Source organism: Lonchura striata, chromosome 19 (assembly GCF_050655825.1).
Source record: "Lonchura striata isolate lonStrDom1 chromosome 19, ASM5065582v1, whole genome shotgun sequence".
Taxonomy (NCBI): Eukaryota; Metazoa; Chordata; class Aves; order Passeriformes; family Estrildidae; genus Lonchura; species Lonchura striata.
Window position 1 is genome coordinate 3,462,302 of NC_140721.1, and position 25,158 is coordinate 3,487,459.

The following is a 25,158-nucleotide window of genomic DNA, read 5'->3' on the forward strand; positions in this document are numbered from 1 at the left end:
GCCACAGAACTGGCAGCTTGGCTCAGGAACAGCTGCGCCCAGTTATTCCAATGGAAAACCAAGCGCCTCCTCCTACCCATCTTCATACAGCCGCTTCCACTGCTTAGTGGGAGAGCACAGCAGGGAGGGAGTAAACTCAAAAGAGAAAAGTGAGGGTTTATTACAGATCATACAAGGTCCACATCAGTGCTCTGGGCATGCTCCCAGCTTGCTGAGCTTCTGCAGGAGGGTGCAGCGCAGCTCCTCGTGCCCCAGGCTGTGGGTGACGGCCTGCAGGAAGTGTCCCTCGTTGGCTCTGCGCAGCGCGGCGCATGGCGACCCGTCAGCCTTGCTGGACACCTCGTACTGCGACAGCACCTCCAGGGCCACCACCAGCAGAGGCTCCTCACAGCCCCCGGCAGGCAGCATGGCAGCCACGTGCAGCAGGTGGCAGAAGAGCTGGATGCAGGTGAAGGACACCTCCTGCGCGCAGGGCTGAGCCGCGGCCGCCGCCGCGGCCTTGAGGGAGGCCAGCAGGTCGGTCAGGCTGGCGCAGTACAGCTGCACCACGTGCAGCCAGGCCTCTGGAGGCAGCCAGCTGGAGCAGCTGGAGCTGCAGAGGAGCTGGAAGCCCCGCAGGAAGAGCACGGAGAGCTGCAGGTGGCAGGCGAAGGGGCGCAGGTTGAGCAGGGGCACGTGCTGCACGTACTCCAGCGTGTAGGGCACGTGCAGCACCTCCTTCTGCAGCAGCTGCTCCACCACGGGCACCAGCCTCCTCCACTCGCCGGGGCTGCACCAAGGCAGCACCTGGATGAGGGCCACCAGGAAGCCTTTGCTGAAGAGATTCACCTCCTCGGGGTTGTCCACGTTGACGCAGAGCAGCGCCAGCATGGAGTCCCTGAGCGCTGGGGACACGCAGCAGCACTCCATCCACGCCAGCAGCCCGCTGCCCGGCCCGTAGGCTGGCCAGGACTGGCACGTCCACTCGTCCTCAGGGAGCCTGCAGATCTCGAACAGCGTCGCTGGGACCTCATTCTTGAAGTGGTCCCCATAAAGCTTCTTCAGACGGAGCCCCACGGTCCAGTCCAGGGATGCCACCTTCCTGTGGAGCCAGGCCAGCGACTGCACCCACAGCTCCGAGGAGGGGACGGTCTCTGGTCCCACCAGCTCGCACAGCTGGCACAGGATGCTCAGAATCAGGTCTTTGGTCTCCAGGGAAGGGAAGAGCTGCTCCCTAGGCCGATGCCAGTACTTGGTGTAACCATCCAGAAGTTTGCAGAGGCTAAGGAGAAGTGGGAATGGGTGGCAGGACTTAATCCAGTGCTCTTCTGAGCAGGATGGTATTCCCAAAACCTTACTGAGGATCTGCAGGCTCAGCTCAATCTGAGCAGAGTCTGACTTTAAACAGGGAAGGACAAAGGCTTCGGTCACTTCTGCAGGTGACACAAGTGGAGTGGCTGAGCCTGGCTGCATGAGAAAGGCCAGGAACTGAAGGAATTGCTCCTCTTCCCTCGCCGTGGAAAGCTTCCCCCACACTGCCTCCTCCAGGCACCTCACCACCAGGCTGCGTGGCTTGCCTGCACCCTTGTGGCTCTCCAGGAAGCTCAGTGCTGGGAAGGAGCAGAGGATTTGGGCGAGGAACTGGTGCGCCCCGAGGTTGACCACAGCAAGATGACAAACCTGCTTCACTGTGGCCTCGGGGGACAGCAGTGTCAGCCTGGCCACAGAAGCCACAGCCCTGGCCAGGCCTTCATCAGACACACTCTCTGTGATCTGGTTCAAAGTCACATTCAGGTCCTCCTGGAAGCCCTCCCTGACAACCTGCACGTTCTGGGACAGACCTGGGCCGCCCCAGGACGCCAGGACAGCTGAGATCACTTTGTTTTTGTCACTCAATGAAAGCTCAGTGTAGCACTCCACGATGGCTTTGGTCACTTGCATCTGCAGCTCTTGGGCCTCCTGGTCATGGTGGGAAGTAGCAAAGTTCACCAGCGTCTCCAGCAGTTTCAAAACTAGCTCAGGAGTCTGGAACAGAGCTTTATTCTTCACCAGGCACTCGACCCAGGCCTTTGAAAAAGCCCAGGTCTTTTCAGATGCAAAAACAGAGCAGGTTTCCCCATGGCGGTCCAGCCTCTGTGCAATGATTGCCATGGCAACTGAAGACACAAGGCTGGTGTCCAAACCCTTCAGGACTGCACCGGTGTCCCTGAGCAAGTCCTTGGTGAGCTGTGTCACCTCTGACACCACCCATGTCCCGCCATCCCCCAGGTCTCTGGTCTCCAAGAGGAAATCCAGGTTCTTCCCAAGGCTGCTCAGAGCATCCAGGAGCCGGTAGCTCTCAAAGCAAAGCCCCTCACACCCCCTCAGAGTGTCCTGCAGCTCCTCTCCCCAGGCCTGCAGCAAGCTGCAGAGCAAGCCTAAGCCATCGAAGAGCTCCTCACGAGAGGGTTTGGTCAGGCACAGGAGGCTCAGGCTCCTCTCTGCCTCCCTCACCTTCTCTCCCAGCTCGCAGGGGTGGTACTGGCTGTCAGCATCACTGCTCCAGAGGCTGACCACGGCGCCGAGCTTGGCCAGGTGCTCCGCGATGGGCAGGGGGCTGTGCCCCGGCCCCAGCCCCGAGGAGAGGCACAGCAGCTCGGCCAGGTTGGCCAGGGCGTAGCACCTCAGGCGGGGCTGGGCGATGCTGCCTCGGATCAGCTTTAACCCCTCCAGCAGCACCGCGGGCAGCCCGGCGGTGGCCGCGGCGCTCCCAGGGTCACCCTTGAACCTCTTTGGGGGCTGCAGACCATCCTCGGGGGGGGACTCCCCGCCGTGCTGGTGGATGAGAGCGCCGAACGCCGACACCGTGGCATCCTCCTGCCCCTCCCTGTGCTTCAGCACCTCCCACCACACGTCCAGGAAGAAGCTGACGTCCGACAGGGAGGTCTCGCTGGAGATGTACCGCACCAAGCTCTGCAGCTGTGCCCGGCACACGGCCGGCGGCAGCGCCAGCAGCAGCTGCACCCAGAGCCGCGGCTCGCCCAGCGCCTTCACCAGCTCGAAGAGCGCGGCGGGACTGACATCGGGGATCATCGCGCCCACCGAGAAGAACCCGTCATCCCTCCAGCCCCACTCCAGCGCCGGCAGCAGGATCTTGGCCCACACGATGGCCACGGCCTCCTTCTTCCACCGGCGGCGCGGCGCGGGGCAGCGCTCGGCGATCTCGCGCAGCGCGTCGGCGATGGGCAGCCCCGCGCGGGGCCAGTCGGCCTTGCGCAGCTCCCGCAGCGGCCGCGGCTGCAGCAGGCGGGCGGCCAGCAGGAAGCCGCCGTGCAGGATCGCCGTCTCCTCGCCCACGGCCCAGGGCCCGCCCGCCGCCATGGCGGGCCCGCGCTCCGCCGCCGCCATGGCGCCCGCGCGGTGACGTCACGCCCGCGCTGCGCTGACGTCACTCCTTCCGCCCCGCCCCGCCGCGCGCTCGCAGCGGCCCCTGGCGGCGCGGAGGTGTGCTGCTTAATTAATTAATGAAATCATTAATTAAATCATTAATGAAAAATTAACGAATTCATTAATGAAATCATTAATGAATTGATTAGTGAATTCATGGACTAATATAATTAATGAAAACATTAGTGAATTAATTAATGAATGAATTCATGGACTAATATAATTAATGAAAAAATTAATAAATGAATTCATGGACTAATTCATTGCCATGCTCCACTATCAATGTGTTTAATCATACAAATAGGATTCCAAACCGCCATTAAAACGGAATTCAAAAAGCTGACTGAAAAAAAAAAACAACAAATCGCAGTGAGGAGTTTTTCCTGCTCCACCTCAGAAGTGCCAACGCTGCCCGATCGATCGTCTCTATCAAACTCGTTTCACGATGAAAACCTGATTTAAAGGATTTTATTTAAGGTTTTCATCAAGGAAACGAGCGGTCAGGCAGCATACGTGGCACAAGCAATGATGGGAATGACTCCCTGTATTCCCAGCAAAAGCAGAGCAACTTCACTCCAACACAAAAAACCCTGAATTGTTATTTCCAAAGGCAGCTTCTCACCAACAGCTAAGTGAAAAACTTATTTCAAGCTGCCCCCTGGCACCTCAGCAGACAGTGCAGCTCCAAACCCCAAAGCACAGCCTCAGCTCCATGCTGGAACGTGGAAATCTCCTGGAGAAAGACTGGAAACCCAGCAACAGCAGGATCCCAGTGAGAAACACACCACGGGCTGAACATTTCCCCTTGGAAGCTGGGGAAACTCCTTGGAATAACAAGGACTGGAGTATTCACGCAGCTTGGCAAGATCATTTCTTTGTTCCCAATAAAGGGATGCACCCCACACCTCCCTGGAGAGGGGGAGTAGCCACAGCTACCTCCAAATCTCCTCTCTAGCCTGCAAATGAAGGACAGCTAAAGCAAAGTAATCAGGAAATTAATTAATCAGAAAATAACCTATCCACCTTTCCTTGAAGCATAACAACAACACAGAAATGTGGTTTTCTCTTGACTGATAGTCCCTGGTTTTGAAGCCAAGGGCTCAGCTGCTCCTTTGCTGCATGGCCCCCGTTTTTCTGGATGGATGAGATGTGAAAGGGACAGAGCAGCAGGCCAGAGACATCAGCTTAAATCAACCCAAAAAAACCCACCACAGGAAATCCCAGCACCTTCTGATTAGGAAGGCAGCACTTTAACCAGGATTGGCACTTTCTTGGAAGAACTCCAAGGCACAGAATAGCAGCACAGGCCATTCCTCCAGCTAAGCTGAAACCTTCTTCATGTTGTGCTCAGCAAACCACTTGTCACTGTTGTCTGCAGCCATGGCCTGCACAAAGACAAGTGGGAACATGGTCAGAACAGGAGGAAAGCTCTCTGGAGAGATAAAACATTTTTTAGCTACTAGCAAGGAGAACTGACACTGAAAACCAACTTTCTCTGCCACAGCAAACAACAAGACCATGCCCCAAGAGTGATGCTGGACAACTCCACCCAGGGCACCAAGTGAGATTTAAAAACTGATTTATTTTCCTTACCAACCCTGGGTGATTTGCTACCAGGAAAAACTCAGCATGGAATGAAAATTGGATTTTACAGGTATCTCTAATCAGGAAGAAAATGAATGTGCAGCCACTTACATCATCCAACAGCTTGTCACCATTAGGGTCCACCTGGGACAGCTCTCTGAACGCTTCATCCCCCACAAAACAGATTTCGTGGCCATCCTGAAAGGAGGCAGCTCAGTTATAACCAATGGCAAGGAGGAATTGAAACCAAATTTAACCACTTTTAAAATTTTCCAGTTTTACTCACAGGATCAGCCAGAATCACCACCTGCACCGTGGCTTTGCCAGGCGTGTCCAAGCTGACCAGGGGTGTCAAGATTTTCTGATTCTCCTTTCTCATCAGGGCTTCAATGCTTGGCAGCTGGAAACAGAAAGCAAACCCAAATCACCTCGCTGCCAAAGAGATAAACTATCTGCTCAGGGTTTTGTTAACATCAAAACAACCTTCCCCAGCTGGGGGGAGGGAAGTGGGGCTGTTACCTCTTCCTTGGCACAGGAGAAGGCGATGCGGCCGAACGCCGTCCCGTGGTCCACTGCTCCTCCAACAGCCTTCAGCTCCAGCTTGCACTGGGACAGGGAAAAACCCAGCCTGGCTTGCAGGGACACTGCTCCAGGCTGCAGCCGATTCCAAAATCCCCCATCCACGCCTTTCCCAACAAGCCACAGCAAACCACAGCTTTGCTTTTATATTTTTAAAAGCGCAGCTGGGTGTATACAGCGTCAATTAAAACACTCATCATTAAGGGCACAGTTGCTCTAATTAAGAGCTTTTTTCCTGAAATTGGTGGTTTTTCCAAGGACTAACCTGGTTATCAGCGTAGCCCAGCAAAGCCCTTTGTTTCTCCTCATCCTTCTCATAGATTTTCATCCCAAGCAAACCAGACCAGTAGCTCACAGACTTCTGCAGGTTTGAGACACCCAGGGTTACCTTCCACACAGGATCTTGAGGATTGCAATAATTTCATATTAGCTACAAACATATTATAGCTTTAAACCCACAGTTAATGTCATTAGTATTCTTGAGAAGTAACAGAGAAATTATAAAAAAAGTGTACTGTTCTACAAAATGCCATCAAAATAAACACACTCTGATACCCCACTGTTAAACCTCTGCTGAACACCAGCAGGGGTATTTCACCTTGCTTGGGCTGTTCTTTGTCTTCCAGGTAGAATTTGTATCCTCCTGGGGCTTCAGCTTCAAAGACACCAGAGGTGACTTCTTTGAGGGGCCACCCCATCTTCTTGGCATTGCTCACAGCCTGGCTGGACACCAGAGTGATGCCCTAGAGAGGACACAACACAATCCATGGGGTGGAGGCAGAGACAGAACCTCCTTCCACACAGGAAACACGAGATCTCCATCTGCTGCCAGCCACTAAATCACAAAAATTATCAAAATAATAAATATAAGAGTGTTTTCCTGCAGCAAGTTCCTCCTGTTGGATCTGGCAGCAAACACCAGCTGTCCCACACAGCAGAGGGAGAGCTCCAGAAATGTTTCCTGGACCTCTAAGTGAGCACAAATCTGCTCTGGATTCTGCTCTTCCAACTCAGAGACAACCATAAAAGCAACGATTATGTGGTTAAGGGACCCAACAGCATAAAAATAAGCAGCTGTGACAAATGAGCTCCTAATTATCAAGGTAAATCAGCTTATCATGAGTGGAACTCACCAGGAAGTCGTTGCCCAGGCGATATTCTCCAATGCCATAATTGTAAGTCAGCTCTGCCACAAAGTGATTGTCCTCTGGTCCGTAGCCCACCATGGTCTTGCTCCATTTTCCATCATAAGGGCTGGAATATCCATATTATCCATATTTTAATGTCATTAGCATTGAAATGAACCACCAAGAACTGCGAGTATTTGTGTTTCAAGGAGGAGTTGTGTTTCTAGAGTGAAATCGTGGCAGATTTGACCCCGGGCTCTCTTCATATGATAAAAGCAATTCTACCTCATTAACAGCTGGTGCTTTAAGAGCACAGGCTGCTCATTAGCTGCAATTACATAATCACTTCCTTATTGCTAAGTAGGAAAGGGCACCAAACTGTAAGATTCCTTCCACTTCACAATGAAATGCATTCCTCTTTCTTCTTTTAATTTCTTTTTCTTTAGCCTTGGGCTACCAGGAGGGATTTTTAACTCAAGAACCTTGATAGTGCCATGCTTATCTAAACAATCAGTGGAACTGGAGTCCTGATAAGCTGAGAAATTCCTGATAAACTGAGAAATAATTAAGTATCAACCTGGAGGCGTGGTATTTCTGTGCAATATAAGCACCACACCTACACAGAGTGGGGGGCTGCAGGTTCCAAGGGAAGCAATTTAATAAGAAACAACCCAAACTTTATTTTACTGTGAACAACAGCTGCACTGGGCACTCACCCGTTGCAGGTGGCCTTGCAGCCCTCCTCGAACTCCTCGTGCCGCAGCACCTGCAGAGCCACGAGGTGCCCTGGCTTGGGAGGGGATCCCCTGGAGCATCCCCTCGATCCAAGCCGGAACTCCTTCCCCAGGCCCGGGGAAGCGGGTGGGAACAGGGCCAGCGCGGGCAGGAAACGGCTCCTGTCCCATTCCCAACCCCATTCCCATCCCATCCCCATCCCGTCCCCGTCCCATCCCCATCCCCATCACATTCCCAACCTCATCTTCATTCCCATTCCCATTCCATCCCCATTCCCATCTCATTCCCATCCCCATCCCATTCTCATCCCCACTGCCATCTCATTTCCCATCCCATCCCCATCACATTCCCATCCTCATTCCCATTCCATCCCCATCCCCATTCCCGTCCCCATCTCCATTCTCACTCCCATCCCAATTCCCATTACCATCCCAATTCCCATCCTCATCCCCATCCCAATTCCCATCCTCATCCCCATCCCATTCCCACCCCCATTGCCATTCCTGTCCCTGTCCCCATTCCATCCCAACTCCCATCCCATCCCCATCCCCACCCCTTCCCCATTCCCATTTCCATCCCCACCCCCTTCCCCATTCCCATTTCCCATCCCCATTTCCCATCCCCATCCCCACCCCCTTCCCCATTTCCCTTTCCCATCCCCATCCCCACCCCCTTCCCCATTCCCATTTCCCATCCCCCTTCCCCATCCCCACCCCCTTCCCCATTCCCATTCCCATTTCTCATCCCCACCCCTTCCCCATTCCCATTTCCCATCCTCATTTCCCACCCCCACCCCCATCCCCATTCCCATTTCCCATTCCCATTTCCCATCCCCACCCCCTTCCCCATTCCCATTTCCCATCCTCATTTCCCATCCCCATTCCCATTTCCCATCCCCAGGGCCGCGCCCCGGCCCCACGGCAGCCGCGGCCCCGCCCGCTCCCGGCCACCACCCGCCGAGCCCCCCTCCGCCGGTGCTCACGGCCATGCCCAGCAGCTCCCGGTAGAACCGCGCCGTGCGGGCCCGGTCTCCCACTTTGAAGACGAAGTGCAGCGCCCTGCGGGCGGCCATGGCGGCGGCCGTGACGTCAGGCGGGGCGTGCCGTGACGTCAGGCGGGGCGTGCCGTGACGTCACGGGGCGGGGCCATGGCGGCGCTGGGCCGCGCCGGGCGGGCGCTGCTGTGGCGGCGGGCCGAGCCGGGCGGGCGGCGCGGGGTGCGGGCGCTGCGGCGGAGCCCCGTGAGGGTGCTGCAGCCGCGGAGCCCCGCGGAGCGCCCGCGGAGCCCCGTGCGGGAGCCGCCGCCGCCGCGGAGCCCCGCGGAGCCGCCGCCGCCCGCCGCGGAGCGCAGCGCGGCCGCGCCGGGGCCGCGGTACGAGAAGGCGGCGGCCGGGGACCGCAGGCTGGGGTGAGCGCGGGGAGCGGGGCCCGGCCGCGCCGCCCCGCCGCACGGGAGGGAGGGAGGGAGGGAGGGAGAGCGACACACGCCGCGCTGGAGGAACCGGGAGGGCTTCATAGAACCGGGGAGGGGTTGGTTCTTTAATCTCCATTCGCTCTCGAGGGGAGATTAAAGCCCGGCACGTTCCACCCGTACCATGGACAGGGGTATATTCCGCCAGACCAGGTTGCCCAAGCATCATCCAGCCTGGCCTTGGGATCCAGGGGCAGCCACAGCTGCTCTGCCAGGGCAGGCGCCAGGGCCTCAGCACCCTCCCAGGGAGGAAGTCCTTCCCAATATCCCATCTAATCCTGCCCTCTGGCAGTTTAAAGCCACTCCCCATCATCCTGGCACTCCAGGTCCTTGTGGAAGCCCTTCCCCAGCTCTCTTTCAGGTGCTCTGATCCCACCCCAGGGCCACCTCGCCCAGCCTTTCCTCCTAGGACAGGTGCTCCATCCCTCAGATCACCTTTGTGACCACCCGGAGAAGCTCTCAGGGGCTGGTGAAGGTTTTCTGAAGGTGCTGTGAGCATCACGGCCATGTTCTCTGAATAATTTCTCCACAGAAAAGTGGTGACTATCGCCAAGTCAAAGAAGTTCCGAGATAATCACGGGAAGGTTCTGCTGGAGGGGCACAGGCTGATCAAGGATGCACTGGAGGCAGGGGCTGTGCCACAGACTCTCTTCTTCAGCACTGTGGGGCACCTGAAGCTGCTGCCTGAGGCAGAGATAAAACGAGCCAGCTTGGTTAAGGTGAAATTTGAAGACATTAAGACATGGTCTGACCTCGTGACTCCTCAGGGGCTTCTTGGTAAGTTGCCTCGAAAACAGTTGCAACACTGCCCAAAGGGAAAGTTTTCATATTTAGGGTAATGACTCTCTTAATAATCTTTCCTTCGACATAGCACTGATGGAAAATAAGTTTTCCTTGCCAAGTGACAAACTCTGCTCACACTTCCTTTAGGTGGTGCTTTTCCTAACACTTCCTCTGGCACATCTTAAGTGAAATCTGGGCCAGCTCTTTCAGAGCAGGCCTCTCCTGGGGGTGGGTCAGTGAAAAACCTGTCACACTTCATTTCCGCAGGCATTTTTTCCAAGCCTGACCCTGCCAAGATGTCCTACCCTGCAGCTCAGCTCGCCAACTCCCTGCCACTGCTCCTCATCTGCGACAACATCCGAGATCCAGGAAACCTGGGGACTATTCTGAGATCTGCAGCAGGAGCAGGCTGTGAGAAAGTGCTGCTCACCAAAGGTAAGAGAAAAGTTTGAGTAGCCTGGGGGTAAAGAGGTGCTTGAGGATGTTCCCCAGAGTTCCTAAGGAGTGTCTGGCTTGGTTGGCTGTGGCTGTGAATCCCACCTCTGTGGGGACCCCTGTGCTGTCATGGTTTCTCCCCGTTCCTTCCCAGGCTGTGTGGATCCCTGGGAGCCAAAGGTGCTCCGTGCAGGCATGGGGGCTCATTTCCGTGTGCCCATCATCGCCAACCTGGACTGGGAATCTGTTCCCACCAACCTCCCTGCTGGCATCCAGGTCTGCGTGGCCGACAACAATGACCCCGACGCTCCAGCCGGGAGCACGTCCGTGCCCAGAGGGGCTGGCAGGGCTGGCTCTGCTCCTTCCAGCCCAAAAGCTCCTGTGAAATCCAGCCCCAGGGCTGCTCCCGAGCACGAGGATGAGGAGGCAGCAGCAATGCCAGAGCTGGCTGCACAGCATTACTACGAGGACTGGGCCCGGGCGCCGGTGGCCGTGGTGGTCGGAGGGGAGACCCACGGCCTGAGCCCGGCCGCGCTTGGGCTGGCAGCCAGCACGGGGGGGAAGAGGCTGCTCATCCCCGTGGTGCCAGGCGTGGACAGCCTGAACTCTGCCATCGCTGCTGGCATCGTGCTCTTCGAGGGCAGGAGGCAGCTGCTGTGGAGGCACAAGCAGGAGGATGGCAGGCAGAAGTTGCCTGTGCCAGGCTGAACTGTTTGGGTGCTGAAGGAGCACCTCTTGCCTTCGGTTCTTTGAGGGTTAATAAAAGAGCAGCTCGGGCTGTTTGGTTTGTAGTAAATGAGTGTTTAAGGCTGGAGAGTGCTGGGATGAGTGTGTGGCCACACGGTGATGCTAGAGAGGAGGAAAAGGCCGGGGAGCAGCCCTGGCCTCTCCTCAGCCGCTTCCCCCCTGCTCCAGCCCTTCATCCAGGAGATCCATGGAGACCTCAGATCCCTGTCTGTGCTGGCCCAGCCAGGCTGCTGCTGACAGCGTGTGTCCCTCCCAGCCTGGCTGTGGTTTTGGGTCACAAACACCAGATTGATGCTACCTGAGTGGGTCCTGCCTGTGCTTACCCAAATCCTGTGCTCCAGCAATCCCTCCAACCCTGCCATGGCCAGGCTGGCTGGCGTGTCCGAGCTGCAGCACTCCTGACCACGGGCTGCTCCTGGAGCTGCTCTCCTGCCAGTTCATCACTGCTGAACTCGGGAACCCCCAAAACGTGCAAAACACAGGCTGGGTTTGCACAGGCCGAGCTGGCGGCTGCTCCCAGCTCCTGGCGGGGTGGGAAGCTGCAGCAGGATAAAAGCAGAGGCCATAATCCTGCCATGGCTGACTAATGAGCTGAAAGGGAGAAGCAGTGGCTTGCACAACACCAGCTATTCAGGCTGGGAACGCCCCAGTGGCTGCCAAAGGGCTCCCTCCCTCCTGGGGAGCTCCGAGCAATGCAGGCACAGCCAGGGCTGTGTCAGCCCAGGGGGAACACACAGAATAAATCCCAGGAGCCACCTATCCATGGGGTCAGGCTGTGGGCTCCTCTTCCCCCACACAGGTTTCCTCCCCCACAGCAGGACGCAGCAATGGAGGTCATTGTAACAGTTTTATTACAAAGTTCCAATCACCATGTACAGTTTTTACAATGTCACTTTTCAAGGGCTCGGCTGCGCTGCTTGGGTTAGGGGGGGAAAGTTTTTTTCTTAGGGTTTGGGAGGGTTTTTTTTTTTTGTTTGTTTGTTTTTTAAAGAACAGCACCGTTAACGTTGAGTTTGGGACACACCTACGAAAAACAGCTCAGTCAACTAACACAGAGGGGAGAGAGGACAATTCATACCAGAGAGAAGGACGAGAGGGGACAGGGGGAGCACAAGGAAGAGACGAGAGGGGAGGGCAGCCCGGTGGTGATCCTCCTCCTGGCTCAGAGTGGGAGGGACAGGGAATACCCACCCATGGCAGGGGGATGGACCCTGACACAACAGCCAGCGCTGCCTAAGGCTGTCGGTGCTTGGATGGGGGGTGGAAAACCCACAAGGTCTCACCCCCAGGAGGAAGAGCTTGGCTGTGCCGTGGTCTTTCAGAGGTTGTCAGCAGTTAAGACTTTGTCTTGGCCTTGTCAGGGCACTTTTGTGGGAGAGAAAGAACTGGCCAGGGGCGATGGGGACAGTTTCCTTATTGCTTCCTGGAAGTCATTTAGTCAGCAGGGGTGGTGAGGAAGGAAAGAAGGAGGGGAGGAGAAAGCAAAGAGCCCCAAGGAAGCCCACCCACTGCCTGATGCATACGTTGGGAAGAACACCATGCAAAAAGATTTGCCTGCTAGCTAGTGCCGTGTATAAAATAACGATATGGTAACAGTTCTGGCCTGGTTATTAGAGGTTATTATATCACCATGAAGCACAAGCGAAGTCTCCAAACGCCAACAACTCCCTGCTGAAAGTGCATCTCAAGGAGTTTGCTTAGGAGGAGGATTCACTGCGTAAAACAAGGCACCACAAGAAGGTTGGATACTGGGTCGGGCGTGAGGACACGCTGGAGAATCCACAAGCGGCGGAAGAGAGACCTAGTTTTAAATAACGTCTGTTGGCACAGGGGCCCCTTAGATGGGCTCGGGTTTTAGCTTGTCTGCTAGAAAGTCGCTGACAAAGGCTTCCACGATTTCGGGCGTGATCTCCTCCACATCCATCACGTACTTGGCCCGGGCTGACATGTCCAGGATGGTGAGCAGGGGTGCAGCCTCGGGCAGGTTGGTGTAATCCCGCAGGGAGTCGGTCATGTCGTCCTGGAGACCAAAAGGAGAAGGACAGAGGAGTCAACAGCAGAGCCAGGAGACCAGGAGCAGCTTGCTGCTGCCACAGTCTATCCCAAGAGGCTGCGCCTTGCAGCAGCACCGCAGTACCACCAGCATAGCAGGCAACGTCCATCTCGGTGCCTGCTCTGCTCGTGGTTCGTGTCACAACCAGACGGGGTTGGTTTATCCCAGGCTGGAATGGGACATCCACTCCTCCAACCCAGAGGTGCTGCTTCCAGACCGACCTGCTGCCCCAGCCACCCCAGAGCCTCTGGGACATCCACAGCTCAAGGAAACTGGTGACAAGTGCTGAACGTGGGGACTGCCAGCCCTCTGCCAGCACAGCCACTGCTTGGTGAGCTCACCGCTCACCAAGGGCGGATACCAAAGGGACCCAAGTGCACACCCAGAACAAAGCAAAGAACAGGAACGGGATGAAGACTTGTGCTTTGAGCCAACGATGAGACCCCACCAGCAGGTCCCAGTGAGTGGGCACCCACAGGAGCAGCATGCTGCTTGCAGGGGGAGAGAGCTGCCCTCCCCTCGCCCCGGCACAGGCAACGATCCATCCCTCTGAAGGCTGCGGGATGCAAAGAGGCGGCAGCGGCGCGATTCCTCGCCGAGCCCACGCAGCGGGGCGTTCCTGCGCGCCCCTTCCGAGGGGCAGGAATGGAATCCACCCACCTGGTTGGCGGCCGGGGCTCTGCAGCGCGTGGCGCCAGCGCCGGGGAGCTCCACTCGCGCCTCCCCTTCCTTTGCAGGGGTTTCTGGCGCAGCTGGACCACGTGGCTGGAAGGGCCAGCAGGGCCGGGCTCGTCGCCTCGGCCGCCCCCCACCCAGGTGTCGGGGCGCCTCGTCCTTTATTGACAAAGGCAGCGAGGGATATTTTTAATCAATGCAAAATCGGTGCTGGGAGAGCAATGGGAGGCGCCTGCTCCGGCCACGGCCGGGCTGCTTTGTGCGTGGGGGCCAGCGGAGCCCCGGGGCCAGCGCTCCCGGCTATTGAGGTGACGGATGAATGGGATGTGCCGGACGCTCCCCATTCTTCGGGCCGGCCGCCGCAGGGCCGTCGGGAGCTGCATGAATAGCAGCAATGTTTCAGCTACAGCCGGCGAGCGGGAGGAAAACGCTTGGCAGGCTCTGGGGGAGGGGGGGAAGGTCCCGGACCCTCCCAAAATAGCCCTTTCCAACAAGGGACTTATTCAAGGGTGCGGGGCTGAGCTGGGATGCTCAGAGACCCGTTACGGTGGTGGGAGAGGGAGCGGCTGCACAGAGGGGGCTGTGGGAGGTGGCAGTGGGGGCCTGGCTGGCTGGGGGGGCCCGGGGGTGGCAGTGGGGACCCTTTTGTCGCAGGGCGGCTCCGGAGGGCTCCGCGCATGGAGCACTGCGGCGGTGACGTGGGCGTGCAGGGACGGAGCAGGCGCAGCGGCTGCCACCTGCCCAGGCCCTGAGAATGATGTGGGAGGGGAAATGCAGGCCTGGGGGTGCTGGGAGGTTTTTTGACACAAAACCTTAGTTTGCCAGACTGCAGCGGGACAAAGTGTCTGTGCAGCGGAAAGGGAGGCCAGAAGTCCTCCAGTTTTCCCATTTCCATTCTCTCCAGCAGATCTTTGACTTGGAGCGCTGCACATGCCTCAAATGACATCTCAGCCAAAAAAAACATGGTCAGCTAAGGGCAACAGCTGAAATTTCACTGGCTGGGCCAGGCTGAATCTCAAACCCTGCTCTTCTTCCCCTGCCCATCCACTTTTCTGCCTGCAGGGTTGAGCAGGCAGCAGCCCACTCCCTCCCACCTCCCACTGCCCCGCTCTGCCTGTCCCTCTCCTACCTTCAGGAGCATCTCTGAGCAAACCCTTTGCTAGAAGTAATATCTGGCAAGGAGAGCACAGACTGAGCCAGGCCTCAAGTCTGGCTTTGCTCTGTGCTGCCTGGCAGCTGCAGTAGCTCCGTGCCTCAGTTTACCCCCTGAAAACAGCAACAGCAGTACCCAACTCAGCTCAGTCCCCATACCCAGCAGGACACAGCCCTGTGCTCTCCTCTCACTTACCTCACCCGCCACGAAGAAGAGCAGCGGTGCCTCCTCCTCTTTGGCTTTGTACTTGGCTATGATTTTTTCAGCTATGGGCTGGATCAGTTGTTTCGCTGCCTCCGACTCCCCATCATCCTCTGAATCTGCAGGGCACGGGGTTGTGGAGACAAAACAGAAGAGAGGCAAGGCAAAAAAAAGAAGTTAGGATCAAAGGATGCAAACGGGCTGGGCGCTGGCAGCTCTGTCCCGCAGCACCTCCGTGCAGGAAGCAGGAGCCCGGATGCGCCGCACGGACTTCAAAGGCACACACAGCTCTGGAGCAATCAGGGAGCAGTGAAATGCACTACAGGGAAACACCCAACAGGAGAGCAGTTCCTGCTCCCCAAATACTCCACTCCTTGCTCCCTGGTGCTGTGTAGGGACAAACAGGCACACAAAAAGCTGCTCTGTGGTTTCAGCATGTTTTGAAGAGCAAACCAAGGTGCTGATGTGAGGCTGCTGCCACCCCTGCCCGCCACGCACCATCCCTGTGCCTGGGGATGGCTGAGCTGCAGCTTTACTGCTCCAGTCTCAGAGCTCTGAAGGCAGCTTTGATTTGACAGAGGTAGGGCAGAAAGAGATGGCAGCATCAATCAAACGCCAGCCACCACTGAAGTTCAAATAGTGAGCTGGAAAGAGGAGAGTTTGCATCCTTGGGAAGCATGGAGATTAAAAGATTCCAATTCAGGGAACACTTTTAGGCACTAAAGGAAGAAGGCAGAAGAGAGCCTTTTGTTCCCCCTCATGGTCTCTGATGTAACCACCACAACAGGTCCAGCCCCCAGCTGGGACAAGCCGTGCCCATGCCAGGGAAACTCTCTGTCCTTGCTTCACACAGCCCTGTCCTCCTCTCTGGCTTCTCCAAGCAAAGCAGGAGATTCCAGAGATGCTGCACACTGGATTTCAGGGTCTGTCCTGTGTGCAGGGCAGTGATAAATACAGCAAGTTGTGGGGTGTCTGCAGGGATTGCTCTTCCTACACACATCAGCTGCTGGCGGTGCTCCAGGCAGCCCTGCACACTCTGGCTAACCCAGCCCTAACCCCTCTGGGGAAGGAGGTACATCAGTCAGGATTTATTCAGCACCAGCACTTCTCCTGGGGGTGTTGCTGCCTGTGCAATGGAGGCACTGGTCTGCTGGGGGGGTCTCCCAGCAGGACAGAGCTGGCCAGGAGCCCCCCCCCCATTCCCAGTGCCTGCATTGCTGCAGCACCAGCTGCTTCTCTGCCCCAGCACATCACTGGTGGGTTTCTTCAAGACCATCCACCCCCAAAAGCACGGAGCAAGAGCCCCAGCTGTTCCCCTGATGAGCTGTTTGCAGCAAGGTGATAGAAAAAGTTTGCTCAGAGCAAGATAAAAATAAGTCTTTCCAGAGGCCTGCAGCGCCAGCCCCAATCCATCAGGCTTGGCGTGGCCAGCCGGTCCTTCCCACGTGAGGAGAGGATTTTTGGCTCTGTGCTCACATCCCCTGCTGGGCTCTGCTGAATAAATAACCAGGGTCAAAAGGAAATCTGAAAGGGAAGAAGGAAAGGAGCGAGGGCCATGTTATCAGCCTGCAGAGGAGTGTGTGCTGCTCACAAAGGGCACATGAGGAAGCGGGACACGAGCCCTGCCCTGGGCCGGGCACAACACCAACAAGGCAAGGGGGGCTTCTTCAGCACACCCCTAAACTCCACACAGCACACAGGGGACAGCTGCACCCCCTCAGGAGCCCAGGACCCCTCAGTTCCCTGCCTGGGATGCTGTGTGCACACTTGGGCTGCCCACCCAGGGCTCAGCCTGCAGCACAGCTCATCCCAGCCATGCCCTTTCCTGAGTTATTGTGTCCATTGCTGGCAGGGAAGCAATGAAGAATGAGCCATCTGTAGCTCTAGGCTTGTTTCTAACTGCAGGGAAGCTTCATGTGTGGGTTAGCAGGGAAAGGACAGGAACTTTGGGAAAAAACCTTGCCCTGTCCTGCAGCCAGGGGAATTGGGGAAATCAAGGACCAGCAGAGCACGAAAGGCTGCTCTGACTGTCACGGCCCTGTGAGCTGTGGTTTCAAGCACAGATCTATAATCCCTTGCACAAACACTTCCTCTGACTCCTCTGTAACATCACTTGTGCCTGAAGTCCCTGCTCCAGAAAGGCTTTTCCCATCTCCACCACCACCAGCTGTGACAGTGTATTTCTCACCCTCCCAACACCTCATCAGCATTCCCAGCCACAGCCACCACCACACCTTTGTTATGACAGCTCCTCTGCGCTGCCAGTCGCTGCTCCACCACATCCCAGGGGGGTGTGTGGGAGTTGCAGGAGCCCCGTGGGCACGGCAGCCTCTGGCAAACCCCTGTGAGCTGCTGTGGCACAGGACAGGGGCTAAGGGGCTTCCACAGCAAGCTCTCCTCTCCCCTCACTGGCCTTTCTGCGAGCACACAGTGATGGAAAATGGAAATGGATGTCACATCCCTTCCCAGGGACCTCGTCATCACCAGAGGCAGGTTCCCAGCCCTGTGGCCAGCTCGAGCCAAGCTGGCAGGCTGCCTAGCCCCCTTTTCCAGCACGGGCTCTGCTGGCAGAGCAGGGATGCTCCATCCATACCTACAAAGAGAACGAGGCAGGGGCCCTCATTGAGCTGCACGGCGTTGGAGTCGGTCAGCTCCAGCACGGGCTTGGGGTGCCAGGGGAACTCGCGGCACTCGATGTCGTTCAGCACCTCCACCCGGCCCTGCCGGGTGATCACCTCTCCCTTGGCGTCCAGCACGATCAGAGTCGGGATGCCTGTGGTGGAAAAAAACAGGGAGGAAGATCAGTGAACTGGCCAGCGACAGGGTGTGGGAGAAAGGCCTTTTCCTATGGCCTCTGGCTCTGGCAGGAGCCCAGGCAGCCTCCTGCTTCTGCGGGAGATCAAGCTCCCTGGATCCTGTTTCTGTCCTAGCAGAGCCCTGTGATTCCAGGAGCCCGAGCAGGAAGCTGAGACAGCTCTGGCATTGCCTGCCTCTCCCTGCCCAGCTGCAGGCAGGGATTGCTGCTGTCTGGTGCCCACGGGTGCAAATCCCTCTGTACCACCCGAGGACCCTCCCTCTTGCACCACCATCCCAGTGCCCAGATGTGGCTGCCTCTGGAAGAGCCCAATTCCCAGGAACTCACAAGGCCTGCAGACAGCAGCGGTCAGGAAGCAGGGTGTGTTCCTTCCCAGAAGAACACCAGGTATTTTTGCCCCACAGCCCTCCAGCACTAATGGCCCAGCCATTTCCACAGCACATCCCTCTGGAGACTAATAAAACTGTGCAGGAATGTCCAGGTCTACAGGATCCTGGCAGGATGTGGCTCAGGGGATAGCCAGTGATGGTCTGGCTCTTGGGAAAAAGCAACATTTTACCCTGAGCTATGGAGCTGAAAAGTTTAGTCGTAAAGGAGAAGCTGAACAGAGTTGCAGCAGAGGCACAGCACAAGCCACCAAATCAAATGTCACTGGGAGTGGGGCAGGTTGGACACCAGCTGGTGACCATCCCATCTGATAAAGCACCGACTTTCCGGCCACAAAACAGCCACGGGTGGGTCAGCAGGAGCAGCTGACGATGGTGACTTCATCTGGAAAGCACACCACTCCTCTGTCATCAGGGAGACAAAGAAACATCCCACAAGGAAGGAAGGGGGGACAGTGGGATCAGGCCCCAGGGGACAAACACAGTGACCAGTGTTAGTGCCAAGTGCTGCCATTGCTTGGCCCTGCTCCCTCTGCAGCATCTCCTTCACTCAGCAACACCCCGGGCAAGCTGAGGCAACTCAAACACTCCTGCCCTTCATACCAAGGTTCATTTTAAAGCTCATTCCTCAGGAATACCCTGCAGAGCCCCTCCTGCGCAGGGGGCACGCAGCGTGTGTGCCCCTGCCAGGCTGCTGGCGCTGTGTTTGTCCAACAGTGGGTTACTCAAAGCCCTCTGAACTGGAGGCGTTTCTCTAGGAAATACTCGGCCATCTGTGTGTCCCAGCCTGCCTGCAGCTCCAGGCCAGCGGCTGCATTCCCATCATTCCAGCCCGGCGCATTCCTGCCTGCGCTGGGGCTGGTGCTAAGCAGCAGTGCAGGAACCCGCCCAATGGCTGAGCTTGCAGATCCTTAGGGTACGCCAAGAAAACCATTTTGTATCACAAAAAGGCTCATTCATTACCTGCTGGTAATTCAGTGTAGCCCCAGGGCAGGGATGGGTTAAACAGACTGGAAGGAATTGGGAAATCTCAGGCTGGCCCTGCCCTTAGAGGCACAAAGTGCTACTGACACCAGGAGAGCGCAGGATTGGGATCTTGATCCTTTTAGGATTGCCAACCCCACCCCAAACGCCTGCTTTTCCATCCGTTATACAGCAGGGACAGGCTGCTCAGGTCATGGTCAGCCTGAGCAGCACTCCCAGGCAGAGGTTTCAAATAAGCTTTGCTGATCTGGGAAAATTAGGGGCCCAATTTAGACACAGATCGCTGTGATTCTGCAGCTATCAAGGATTTCATCCACTATTCAAAGCATTCCTTTACACTTCGCTTAATTTGCATATGCAGATAACCCGACCCCCTCCCCAGTACCCAGCCAACTACAAATAGAAAATAGAATCAGAAAACAATGGTTTTTAAGATAATTCACATCCCCATCTTCTCAGGTGACCTTTGTGACTACTTCCCTAAAAGACACACCCTGTTTTCAGGGGACAAAGACCTGCAGGACCAGGGAAAGCATCCTTAATGTTATTCACACCTGCTAACCCAAATAATTCCCCCTCCCCACTCGTCCCAGGCACTATTTGTTATTTTAGTGCCTTTTGGGGGATTTGGTAATTGCCTTAAGTCATAACAGCAGAATTTACTTATCAAGAAGAATCAGCGATCAGACACTGCAATGAATATTGTATAAGCTTGGATGAAAATTAGCATAGACAGTCTTGGTTGGATTTTATGCACTAGAAAATGGATTTGGCTCCCACGGGGCCAGCATTTTATGAAAACACAGGGGCCAAATGGTTTGTTACCGAACCTGGCAAGGCATTTACATATTTATATATTAAACCCCAAACCCGACATTGAAATCTCATCTGCATGAAGTCTGTTGGGTGAGTAATCACAATCGAAGTGAAGCAAACCCCACACCAACCACAGCACAGGTGGTGCATTTTATTGCTGGTTTTTCACTTTTTCAGAAGAAAGCTCCAGAAATCTCCTCTAGCAGTGACTTCCAGGCTGTGAGGGCAACCTGTGGGTGTCCGGGCTAAAGCACAGGGAAGGAGAGGAACAAGAGTTTTTGGAAGGCATTTCCAATCCCAAAGAGACACCACAGAGTCCAGGGGGAATATTGGGCAACTCGTGAGATACACAACAAAAAATTCCTATCAAAGCATCAAGTCCATCACTGCTCCCCATCCCATTGGGAGGAGAGCAAGGCCAGGGAATTTCACCCAAGGCAGGACTGGGAGCTGCCTGCACAAAGGGGAATTATTTCTAAGCAGCCACAACACAAGACATGACTCTTAGCACTGCACTCAGAAGCAATTTACTAGAGGTGGCAGGGTACAGCCTCTGACTGCACATGAGTTATGAATAGAGGCATTCAAAGTAAACCCAAATAAAGGCCTGTAACCCAACTTGCATTTTATACTGCGTTTTTAAAAGTTGTAGGGGCCAACACAGGACTAAAACAACAAGAGATTTGACTCTATTGCTACTTTCCACCACTCAGGAACTTAAAGCAGACAAGGAAGACAAACTCTCCTGTTGTTTCAGTACCCAGCCTTCAAAAAACAGAGGGAAACCTCTTCATGTTGTACTCACAAGCCAGGCACCAGGATGGTAACCTGGACACACTCACTGATCAGAAGTGCAGCCCCAAGGAGAGCTTTCAGAGGGGGCAGCATCACCAACCATGAATGTGGGAAATGCACACGTGGTTACACAGATCTAATTTTTCATTTGGGTGCAATAGCCACACGTGGTGGTGATGTTTGCAGGAAGATTTATCCCAGCTGGTGTGAAAAGCCTGACTGCAAACAGGCAGGCAGCCCCAAAGTCTGCACGGAGCTGAGCTTCAGAGATGAAGCTGCTGGTCCTGGGGCAGAGGAGGGGACTGGGGTGCAGGGGAACAGCCAGTATTTACATTTTCAGGTCGGCACACAACAAAGAGAGATACCTTTAAGAATTCTAGAGTTGTAGGGAAAGCTGTTACAACTGTTTCCCTGGCTACTGCCTGCCTGGTGCTCAAGTATCCATGTCTGGACACCTTATTTACAGAAAGTCCCAGTGAAACTGGCAGCAGTCCTGCTGAAACCAGCCCTGGAGAGGGTTGTGAGCGGGCCGGGGAAAAGACAGATGAATTTGGAAAGCTCTGGCCTCATGGGAAGGTCATTAAGCAGCAAACTGATGGCTATTTAAAGCAGGCCGATGGTTATTCTTGGGCTGAGGTCAGGGAACGGGGCTGAGTGGCAGCACCTGAGCTCAGGCCAGAAGGGGAGCTCGGAGAGAACTCCAAGGAAGGATTATTTCTCCTGTCACTCTTCCCAAGCCCTGGGCCTCCTCTGGCAACACTCCTCCTTCCCCACATGAACATTCTGCCAGCCTGCACCCACCTGGACAATATGAAGTCAGGGGAGGTTTAGGCTGGATATCAGGAAAAGTTTTTCACCCAGAGGGTGGTTGAGCACTGGAAGAGGCTCCCCAGGGAAGTATTCACAGCACCAAACCTGTCTGAGTTCAAGAAGCACTGGGACAAAGCTCTCAGGCACAGGGTTGGATTGTTGGGTGTCCTACACAGGGCCAGGATTTGGATCTATGATCCTGATGGGTCCCTTCCAACTCAGCATATTCTGATTCCATGACAGAGCTCTCCTCACCAGCCAGTCACCTTGCACACCTCTGTGCTGCAGTTTGTGCCCTGCAGGAACAAGGTGCCAGTCCCCAGGAAGGGTTGCTGTGAGCTTTTATCATCTTTGTGACTCTTTGAAGCCACCCAGACACACAGAGTCTCTCCCTGCCCCTTTGAGCAGCCAGGGCTGCTGGAATTCTGGCACTGGCACGTACAGTAAAAGCAAAGCCATGGTTTACATCAAACACTCTCTCCTTTGTAATTCATGTCACTAACATAAACCAGATGCCATCTTCCTCAGCCCCTGCACAGAACGATGGCCTGTGCCTTTGCATTACATAAACCAGCAAGAAAATGAAATTTGAACCTTCAAGAAATAGCAAAAAACAAATAAATCAGTAATTAGACAAAAAACATCCAAGCCAAAAACAGCTTCCAAGTTTCCAGGAAGAATTAGGTTGTTTATGGAAGTCCTGTTTCAACTAGCAGCCTGCCTGGCAGGTGGTAGGAATGTGAGTTTGTGGAGAGCAGAAACATGAGGCTGCTCTGCCTGGGGCACTGTGCTTTGCTTTGCTGTTTTCTTGGTTTAGTTAAACAAGAGGAGACATTACAAATACTCAACAAAAGAGGGGGGGGAAAGGAGATTTGGGCCTCAGTGTGGCCCTTCCTACCTTGGATGCCGTAGAGTCGGTTCAGGCGTGACCGTCTGGCCTCATCGCCGTAGGGCACAGCCACCCAGGGCATCTCACTGAAGTACTGCTTGAAGGAGTCCTCTGACCTGTGCAAGGGGAACAGGGCATGGCATGCACAGCCCTGCACTTGCCAGGCTCCTTCCTCGTTAAAAACCTGGCTTGCAAAGCCTTTTATCCCTCCCACCAAAACGCATCAAGCTGGGAGAGAGTTAGACCAAATTTAAAGCCTGCAGCCCTTCATGAAGAAGTCCACTGTGTATTTTTCCCCCAGTAAAATATTTCAAATTCTCCAGGGCATCTAAATGTCGACTCGTGGTGACTGCAGCAGCTCAAGCATCCTTCAGACCCCAGAGCCACAAGCCACAAAGTGAAGCACAGAGCTGCTCTTGCTGAGCCCCCTCTGCACGTCCCTGCTGGGCAGAGGGAAAGGACTCAGGCAGCCTCTGTGATGCCAGAGCCAACCTGCCCTGCCTGCACAGGTGTCACTGCTGCCTCACCTGTCTGCACTGACAAAGAGGATCTCAAACTTCTGGCCTGCCTCCTTGATTTTCCTGTAGGACTCCACCAGCACCCTCGTGAGGCTTCGGCACGGCGGGCACTGCAAAACACAAGCATAAGGAGGACTGCAAAACACAAGCAAAACACAAGCAAAACACAAGCAAAACACAAGCAAAACACAAGCATAAGGAGGATGTTGTCTCCTCCTCAGGACCAGACCCACACCAGCAGGGCCAGGTGCCCCAGTGACCACGAATGAACTGGTGTGACCTCGTCTTTGCTGCAGTGCCTGAACGTGCCTGGGGTTTATGGTCTGTAAGTTACCAACAAAACCTCTTCCATTTTTAAAATCTGACCACTCTCCCCCTCACAGGGCCAGCTGGGGATGAGAGGCCACCGCAGTGCTGGTGATCAAAGCATCTTCAATTCTTCAGCACCAACCAGCCCGGGGTCTTTGCTCTCCCTGAGCCCACAACTGCTCTGCACAGCACCTCCTACTCACCCAGTGTGCAGAGAAATAGACCCCGACGTGAGAGCCCTCCAAGGCACTGCTGTCCAGTGTCTGCCCATTGCTCCTTAGCAGAGGCCCAGCAACGACTTCACTGAAGGGTTTTGGCCCCCAAGGGAACTCCAGACCTGGGGAGGGGTCAGGATAGAGGTGGAAAGAAGACACAAGACAGTAACATGTGCATGCAGCTTTTACAGATTCAGGTTCTGCTAGGAAAAAAAAAAAAAAAAACAAACCTATTCAGGATACAGGGATCCTGTCTGAGGAACCCTGCTGGGGTTTATTCCCATCCAAAGGGGATGCAGAACACCTCAGCTGTCAGGCACCACCACAGCCCTGCCCTGAGGCGAGGCAGCCACGCTCTGCACTGCAGCCAGGGTCACCTCTTGCTCTCAGGCAGGCTGCACCCACGTCACAACACCTTCAGCTTGACAAAGCCTGCTCTGCTTTTGTGCCTGATGAGGCATCTTTCCTTATCAACTGTGTTTATTTTAGCAAGAGAGGGCAAGGAGGTACGTGCTCAAGAATGCAGTCAGAATCTGTCCCTTATGCTGATAATAACCACATATTCTTACACATATCCATACATGTCTTTATTTACAAACTTTAGCTATATATATGTAAAAGATAGCGTGTTTATATCCATATATCTCTATATATATCTTACACTAACCCTCTGCACCCCAAAGCAAGCTGTGTGTGTACACACAAACACGCTCTGAATCATCTGCTGCCAGCTCCCAGAGCAATCAATCCATGTGTTCAGCCAGAGAGGAGGAAACATCACAGATGGCTCAGGCCACAACATGTTCCTGCTGTACAGCTCCTGCCACTGAATTAAAGACTCTGTCAGGATTTACTGCACCAAGAAACAATGAGCCAGCAATAAAAGAAATGGATGGACAAGTACAGCAGATGACTTATGGGTCTGCAGGATCTGTGAGTATGGGCACATTTGTTTGGTGTTTTGTTGTTTGTTTTTTTTTCCCCCAATTTGGCTCATTTGGGATTTTTCCAAAATGGAGGAAGATGGATTTAACACCAACTCCCAGCACAGCAAACCTCAGCAAGGGAGAACAGTAACATTTTTTTTTTGTGTTTAATTTCTAAATAATGGGAAATGCATTAACCTGAGTGTGATGTCAGTGATAAAAGTCCCACTCAGTATTCTGGAAGGATTCTGCTCCCAAGGTATGGAAGGTCTGGGCCCTCATGTGCCTCTCCATTAGGGAAAAATCCAAACTTCATGTTTCAGTTAGCCTAACCTTTTCCTCATTAGCACTGCAGACAAGAATCCTGGAGGGAAATTCCTTGTTCTTTTCAGTAAGCAAAACCAAAACATGAGATCTGGCAGGAATGATGCAGAAAATTTTACGCCGAAAATAGCACGGTGCTTTGAATAGTTAAGTATGACAATAGTTCTTTGTTCCCTCCCCCCCAGGCCATTCAGAAGGAACCGAGATGAAAAGGCAGCTGTGTGTCCATGTTTCTGTGGCACTGGGGACTCCAGTCTTACCTTCAGGGTCATCTCGGATGACCAGGAGGCCGTTCCTGCAAACCACCTTCCCACTGGAGGCATCGATAAATATTAGGGAAGGAATGTTGGAGACTCTGTACTTGTTCCACAGCTTCAGCTGGAAAAGAGATTGGAAGGGGAGATAAGGAAGATAAACTTGGCTT

General features: G+C 54.8%; 4 protein-coding genes across 5 annotated transcripts in view; 1 reads left to right on the plus strand and 3 right to left on the minus strand.

The window, feature by feature from the left end:
• Positions 1 to 136: 136 nt before the first annotated feature.
• On the minus strand, positions 137 to 3,394 carry GEMIN4 (gem nuclear organelle associated protein 4). The gene has a single exon (XM_021524967.3). It carries the CDS (start codon positions 3,364 to 3,366, stop codon positions 184 to 186), a length of 3,183 nt encoding a protein of 1,060 aa, XP_021380642.3. The 5' UTR covers positions 3,367 to 3,394; the 3' UTR covers positions 137 to 183.
• A 274-nt stretch (positions 3,395 to 3,668) lies between these two features.
• On the minus strand, positions 3,669 to 8,529 carry GLOD4 (glyoxalase domain containing 4). Its single transcript, XM_021524984.4, has 9 exons — positions 8,413 to 8,529; positions 7,412 to 7,461; positions 6,702 to 6,822; positions 6,167 to 6,311; positions 5,834 to 5,970; positions 5,509 to 5,595; positions 5,276 to 5,389; positions 5,101 to 5,187; positions 3,669 to 4,790 (listed from the first exon to the last, which is right to left on the minus strand). Exons 1-9 carry the CDS (start codon positions 8,500 to 8,502, stop codon positions 4,725 to 4,727), a joined length of 897 nt encoding a protein of 298 aa, XP_021380659.2. The 5' UTR covers positions 8,503 to 8,529; the 3' UTR covers positions 3,669 to 4,724.
• A 48-nt stretch (positions 8,530 to 8,577) lies between these two features.
• On the plus strand, positions 8,578 to 10,914 carry MRM3 (mitochondrial rRNA methyltransferase 3). 2 transcript variants are annotated; one of them, XM_031506486.3, is made up of 4 exons: positions 8,578 to 8,837; positions 9,433 to 9,677; positions 9,951 to 10,118; positions 10,273 to 10,914. In XM_031506486.3, the coding sequence occupies exons 1-4, from the start codon at positions 8,578 to 8,580 to the stop codon at positions 10,824 to 10,826; spliced, it is 1,227 nt and encodes a 408-aa protein (XP_031362346.3). In that variant the 3' UTR covers positions 10,827 to 10,914. The 2 variants fall into 2 exon arrangements, with proteins under 2 accessions (XP_031362346.3, XP_085413209.1); XM_085557083.1 differs by having other exon boundaries at positions 8,578 to 8,801.
• Positions 10,915 to 11,693: 779 nt separating this feature from the next.
• NXN (nucleoredoxin) overlaps positions 11,694 to 25,158 on the minus strand; it is a 47,414-nt gene continuing 33,949 nt past the window's right edge. Inside the window, exons 2-8 of the mRNA XM_021524904.3 lie at positions 24,995 to 25,112; positions 23,473 to 23,606; positions 22,970 to 23,070; positions 22,452 to 22,558; positions 17,541 to 17,720; positions 14,942 to 15,066; positions 11,694 to 12,885 (exon numbers count right to left, since the gene is read on the minus strand). Coding sequence (XP_021380579.2) covers positions 12,703 to 12,885; positions 14,942 to 15,066; positions 17,541 to 17,720; positions 22,452 to 22,558; positions 22,970 to 23,070; positions 23,473 to 23,606; positions 24,995 to 25,112 — 948 coding nt within the window. The 3' untranslated portion in view covers positions 11,694 to 12,702. The remainder of the gene's footprint in view (positions 12,886 to 14,941; positions 15,067 to 17,540; positions 17,721 to 22,451; positions 22,559 to 22,969; positions 23,071 to 23,472; positions 23,607 to 24,994; positions 25,113 to 25,158) is intronic.